The following is a 6454-nucleotide window of genomic DNA, read 5'->3' on the forward strand; positions in this document are numbered from 1 at the left end:
AATAGATAGAGCTTTAGAAAAGTCTTTTGAGCGTTTGTTATGTGATGGATAAACAATGGCAACTTCATTGAATGACTTTAGAAATGAGCTCATTTCTTATTAGTTTTTCTTTCTTATGAGAATTTACTTTTTAACTCCTGTCTTTTCTTGTAGAAATAATGATTATATCCCATATAAAATTTAAAAAATATCAGACACTCTTGAAAAAGTCAAGTTCTTGTCAAAATGAAAAGTGATCAATCTACTAAAGAAATTGATTAGTGAGAAGTGAAGATAAAAACGAACCTTTAACACTGGATAATCATTAAACATCTATAATGGAAGTTCATCGGTATAATGAAAAATTAAAATTTCTTCAATCCTCATTTCCGTGTCTTGAGTTAAAAGTTATTGAAGAAACATGGAAGAATAATAATTATAATATGGTACGAACAACAGATGATTTAATGGAATTAGAAAGTCCAGAAAATTCACAATCTGAAACAAGTCCAAAGAAAGAAACCTTAGACACAAAGACAGATACATATGTGGCAAAAGGATATGCAACAGGAGAAGTAAATGAAGTTATTGTTCATCCAACTGAAAAAGAAACTCCTCTTTTATTATCAAAGATAAATGAAACAACAAATAAGGCATTTAATGGCAATAAGAAAAATGAAAGATTAGAAAATATTCTTATTGATAAAAAGAACCAACAACTAGTCAATCAAGATGATGATAATAAAATTGATGGTTTTGATCAGTCTGCAAAAGATAAGTCAGAAAAGTCTACTGAGAAACTAAATGCCAATGATAATCAATTAGTTAAAATAGTTGAAAGTGAAGAAAACAGTCCAACAAATCATAAAACAAAAGATAATGAGTCTATTGAATCATCACAAAGTGCATCTAATGGAATATCTAATATAAATGAAAAAGATGAACACCTAGATATCCAAACAACAACACAACAAAGTAATAAGAAAACAATTGATGAGTCTACAAGAAAAAGTTTTGATGAAGAAAGAGATATAGAAAAGAGAATTATTTTAAATTGTAAATCAAGAACTAATGAAGTTGATGTAAGTTATTATATTCCACCTAGTTATCTTCAAGAAAATAGTTGGATTGGTATTTATGATAGATTTGAAATGAATATGAAAAATTATATTAATAGTGCTTATTGCAATGGTAAACAAAGTGCATTTATTAGGTTTGAGGGATTAAAGAGAGGGAAGTATTGTGTTAGAGTTTTTCTTGATAATACAAAAACTGAAGTATATAATGCAGCAGAAACGTGTTATGTTACAGTTGGAAAGGAAGTTGGAGTTAGTGTAGCTGTTGGAAAAGAAAAGAAGAAAAGATTGATTAGAGTTAGTGTTCAAGGAATGGACAAAGCATATTGGGTTGGTGTTTATAAGAGTGCACTAACATCAGTATCTAATAATGATTATTTATTAGCAAGTGAGATAACAAAAGAGAATGAAATAATGATAGATGTTTCAAGTCTGAAAATAGGTAAATATGAATGTAGGGTATTTTGTAAAGAATCAACAGAAGGGTTTTTATTTAAGACATACCATGCATGTGGAGATAATACATTTCTTGTTCTTTGGTAAAGAATCAAATCAGATAAAGAAGAAAAGGTACAGCTTAAAAGAAAAGAAAGAAATAATTTAATAAATTATTTTAAGATAATAAATTTAAATAGTTAAAAAAGATGATTCTGAATTATTCTAAAAAAGAACTTAAAAAAAGAAGGATTAAATTCAATTGATAATATGGACAAAGATATTGGAGTAACACCATTACTTAATCCAGATGAAGGATATTCACCTAAAAAGAAACACAATACAAAAGAAACATTTTGTACTCTTTGGATGATATTATCAATGATAACATTTGTTTTATTTGGAATTGTATTAACATGTTGTATGTTTTTATCTACAAGACTTGAAGGGTTTACAACAAAAATTATTGATAATTATGAAGAAAAATTACCATCACAATATCTTATTCCTCAAAATGCATCAGTTATTCCAAAGAATCAACAATCAAGAGGTAGTTGTTGGATTTTTTCAACAATAGGATATTTAGAAAGTTCATATAGAGCTTATGGTCTTCGACATAATCTTCTTAACTCAACAGAGTATGTTCAATTTTCTGAACAAGCATATGGTAAATTAATTTTTGAATATTGTCAAAAACATAAAGAAATACCAATTTGTAATTATGGGGGAATGGGAATTAATCAAACAAGTGATGGAAGTGTTGAATTTATTTATTATTTAGGAGATTATGCTAAGAATATCATATTACCTACTTCAGTATGTAATTATTATCCAGAAAGAGGAGAAGGAGAGTTTCATTGTAATGATGAAGAATTACCAAAAATTATGGCTACAAATCCATTAAATTTTACAATTAAAAATATTAAAACTATGTATTCAGTAAATGAAATTAAACAAACAATGTATGAACATAAATCACCAATATCATATGGATTAGCTACTGTTCAAAAAGCTTATTATTTTGAATGTAATGAACAAAATCCACAATATAAAGAAAAAGTATGTACTGAATGTGAATTTCCATGTTATGCAGCTGCATCAGGAGAATATATTAGAGATGATTCTAAAGCAAAAACATGTTGTAGTAGAGTAGGAATGGCAGCATATAGTAATGATGGAATATTTGATTTACATGGAGAAGTTATGGGAAGTGGAGGACATGCTATGATTATTGTAGGATGGAATGATGAATTCCGAGTTGATAGAGAAAATACAAAGTATATAGAAATTCAAGAAAATAGTAATAATAGAGATGAATTTGGAAATAAAGAATATAATAGTGTTAAAGGAGGATTTATAATTAAAAATTCATGGGGAAATGCAGGTCATTCAATGGCGTATTGGATGCAAAATATTTCAGAAGCTAATGAAGCAATTATTTGTCCATTAACTCAATCAGTTAAAAATTGGGGACCTGTTGATATAGAATGTTTAAAAGAAAAGAAAACATATAAAGAATGTGGATTTGGAAGAATTAGACATGTTGGTATTGAAAAGAAAACACTTCTTGGAGGAACTAAATTACAATGTAGAATAACAAGTAATGAAACAAGTGATGTTTTAAAGATGTCATTATTAGGATTTGAACCATGTTCACATAGAGATGCAAATGAATATATTTATTCACTTGTAGGAATTCAAAGTGATAATGAAGAAGATGAAACAACATCATTAAATTTAAAGAATGATATTCCTAAATTATCAGATACACAAAGAATATTTTATATTGCTAAAATAAAATTAAATGAAGATAATAATACAATTGATAGTGTAGAAGAAATAAAAACAAATATGACAACTCTTAATATGTTAGAAAAAGTATTTAAACCAATGGCAGATGAAGATGTACAAAATAGTATTCATTGTGGATATTATTTCCAACCATATAGTACAATTAGATTTTTAGTAAGTGATTATAAAGCATGGGGATATGAATCATATGCATTTTCATATATGGATATTGAATGGGATAAAAAATCATATTTAAAAGGAAATGAAGATAATATAGATTATCAATGGATTAAAAACTCTACTGTTAATTATGAATATCCTCAATTTGATGGACCATTTGGTAATTTATTAAATTCAAATTAATTCATTCTCGTTTTGTTAGTAAATTAGTTAGTTTATTTTAAAAAGATTAGTTATTCTTTGAACAAACGTAATGAACTTAATGAATATTTAATTATTTAATACGTAAATAATATCATCAAGAATATTCACTAATGCAAAAATTCTTTGCATTAATTTAGGATCATCAATATGTTGAAGTAATGAATTACGATTTTCATGTGCTTCTTTTAATTGTTCTAAACATGATTTCTTTAATTTAGCAACTGCTTTATCCTTATCTTTCTTATCTTTATCTTTTTTTTCTTTGTCTTTATCTTTTTGTGCAATTTTAGGACATTCATCTTTTAATTTAGTTTTAGTAGCTTTAACATAAACTGTTATAAACTTATCACTTTTAGATAAAACAGAAACACTTTCTGTTTTGTTAACAAATTCAACAATTTGATTCTCTTTAGAAGTAAGTGTGATAAATCTATTTCTTAATTCATCATTAAGTTCACTTGGTAAATGTAATTCTTGAATTTTTTGTATTGTTGTTTGTCCTTGTTCTTCACATGATGGTGTTTTAGATCTCTTTGGTGAACAAATTGGTTGTTGTGGTTGGGAAGAACATGGTGATCTATCACAACATATAGTGAATGATCGTGGTGATGATGGTGCATCAAATTTTTCTATAATTTGGTTTAATTTAAAGATTTCTTCTGTTAATGTATTAATTCTTTTTTGATAAAAATTAATGGTATCTTCATATCCAGTAATAACAGAATTATAACATGCTTCTTCAGTTTCATCAAAGAAAATACCAACATCTTTTGGTTTCTTTAAATCTAATTTTGCAAGTTCTTTTTGATAAATATTAATACTTGTTAATGCTAATAAATTCTCTGCTAAATTTTTAAATCCAATATCAATAAATGGTTGTATAATAGTAACCATAGCAGCTGGTTTCATTGTTTCTAATGTACTTAAAATTGGTGGTACTTTTCTTAAAAGTAATTGAGATGATACAACCTTATTAAAATGATATTCAGGTAATGTAGAATTACTACTAAGAATATTAACCATTTCATTAATTTTTGGATATGAATTGACAATAGTACTATTAAATACATTCAAATCCATTGTTTTAGGGAATGGCTCATCACATTGATTAACAAATGTTTGATATATTTTTGAAAGTAATACTAAAACAGATTTACCTTTATCAGTAGGAATTGAAATAGCACTACAAAATTTAGATGGTGTAACAATTGCAGGTGTAATAATTTTATGGAAAAATAATGCTGATAAAATTTGTTGTGAAACACCTTCTTCTTGAAAATTTTCTTCTACAACTTCTTTAATAATTCCAAATATTGATTTTAAATTTTCTGGAAATTCTGATGCCATTTGTAAGAAACGAGTTGTATGAATATCAATATATTTATTTATTGTTTCAATAGATTTACTTTTAATTGTTTCATCTGTTGAATCTATATGAATTTCAGTTGAATTACATGAATGAATAATTGGATTAATATACTTTTCCATTAATGGTGTTAATTCTTTTCTTAAAACAGCAGATAATAATGATGTTGGTCCACTATTAACTCTAAATAATGTATGAACCTCTTCTATAATCATGAACTCTTTTCTATTTTTTTCTTATTTCTAATTAACAAACTTGTGTTTATAACTTCTTCTTGTAATTCATCAGCTAAAACGCTATATAATATTCCTGATGCATCTAATATATCTCTTAAGGCATCCCAAAATTCATTCGTAGTAGTAGAACAATATCTAATTAATGTATGAACAACAATGTGATCATAAACACAACAGAGCTTCCAAAATATTGATGTTTTAAAATATGGATTGGTATTTGAATGACTACTCATGTCAATTAAAATGTAAAATCTCTTTTTTTAAGATCTATTTTTTTTTCTCTCTTGTATTTATAGAAAAACTTACAAAACAAAAAGATCTCAGAAAATATTACAAATACTTTATAAAACAAACAAAAATGACAAAAGTTGTTATTATTGATAATCTCAAAACTGTTCAAGGGTCATCACTAAATACAATCTTAACTTATTGTGGGGTTGTTCTTAGTATTCAAAAATTTGTTTGTATTTATTTATTCAATCTTATCTCCTTTAATATTGACACTTTAGGAAACACAACAATTTAATTATTTTGTTGTTGAAATGAGAAGTGAAGAAGAAACTTCAAACATTATGTATTTAACAAATACTTTAGTTGATGGGTCGCAAATTAAAGTAGAACAATATGACTCTTTCAGAGAAAGTAATCCATCTCTATTTAAATCAACAAGTTTCAATGAACAAAAAATAGTAAAATCTGATCAACCAATTTCTGAGGATAAGTCTCAGCCTCAATTATCCAAAAAAGAACAAATGAGTATTAAAGCAAAAGAATTAGGTGTTACAGTTGAGGAATTTGCCAATAAATTTCAATCATTTATGGCTGATGTTGTTTGTGAAGGAACTAATTCAATTAATAAATTATTAGGAAAAGAACAATATCCAAGTTATCAAATTCCAGAAAGTTATGTTCTTCCAGCACATTCTACTGAATTTAAACCAAAAACATTTATAATTCAACAACAATCCAATTCTTCAACAAGTAATAATCAGAAACCTCTTCCACCACTTCCAGTAAAGAAACAAGAAATAACACCAGAAAATAATACTGTCAACCAATCAACCGAGATATTATAATATTATTTTGATTCTCATAATAAGTTATTTTACAATTGTCTATTAATGACTTTTTTTATATTGTTTTGTATTAATTATGGTCCAATAGTCCCTAAAAGAAGCGAGATGCAC

At 26.3% G+C, this 6454-nt stretch overlaps 4 protein-coding genes across 4 annotated transcripts; 3 read left to right on the forward strand and 1 right to left on the reverse strand.

Moving 5' to 3' along the window:
• Positions 1–317: 317 nt before the first annotated feature.
• Positions 318–1598, forward strand: ENU1_024010 (hypothetical protein; the record flags this gene model as incomplete). Its single annotated transcript, XM_008857092.1, has 1 exon — positions 318–1598. The coding sequence occupies one exon, from the start codon at positions 318–320 to the stop codon at positions 1596–1598; it is 1281 nt and encodes a 426-aa protein (XP_008855314.1).
• A 162-nt stretch (positions 1599–1760) lies between these two features.
• ENU1_024020 (papain family cysteine protease domain containing protein) lies at positions 1761–3644 on the forward strand (the record flags this gene model as incomplete). The annotated part of the gene is made up of 1 exon (XM_008857093.1): positions 1761–3644. One exon carries the CDS (start codon positions 1761–1763, stop codon positions 3642–3644), a length of 1884 nt encoding a protein of 627 aa, XP_008855315.1.
• Positions 3645–3731: 87 nt separating this feature from the next.
• Positions 3732–5500, reverse strand: ENU1_024030 (Ras GTPase-activating protein, putative; the record flags this gene model as incomplete). The annotated part of the gene is made up of 2 exons (XM_008857094.1): positions 3732–5236; positions 5287–5500. The coding sequence occupies 2 exons, from the start codon at positions 5498–5500 to the stop codon at positions 3732–3734; spliced, it is 1719 nt and encodes a 572-aa protein (XP_008855316.1).
• Positions 5501–5625: 125 nt separating this feature from the next.
• ENU1_024040 (hypothetical protein) lies at positions 5626–6343 on the forward strand (the record flags this gene model as incomplete). The annotated part of the gene is made up of 2 exons (XM_008857095.1): positions 5626–5727; positions 5777–6343. The coding sequence occupies 2 exons, from the start codon at positions 5626–5628 to the stop codon at positions 6341–6343; spliced, it is 669 nt and encodes a 222-aa protein (XP_008855317.1).
• Between the last annotated feature and the right edge of the window lie 111 nt (positions 6344–6454).

The sequence above is a fragment of the Entamoeba nuttalli genome (assembly GCF_000257125.1).
Source record: "Entamoeba nuttalli P19 unplaced genomic scaffold asmbl_2423, whole genome shotgun sequence".
Taxonomy (NCBI): Eukaryota; Evosea; order Mastigamoebida; family Endamoebidae; genus Entamoeba; species Entamoeba nuttalli.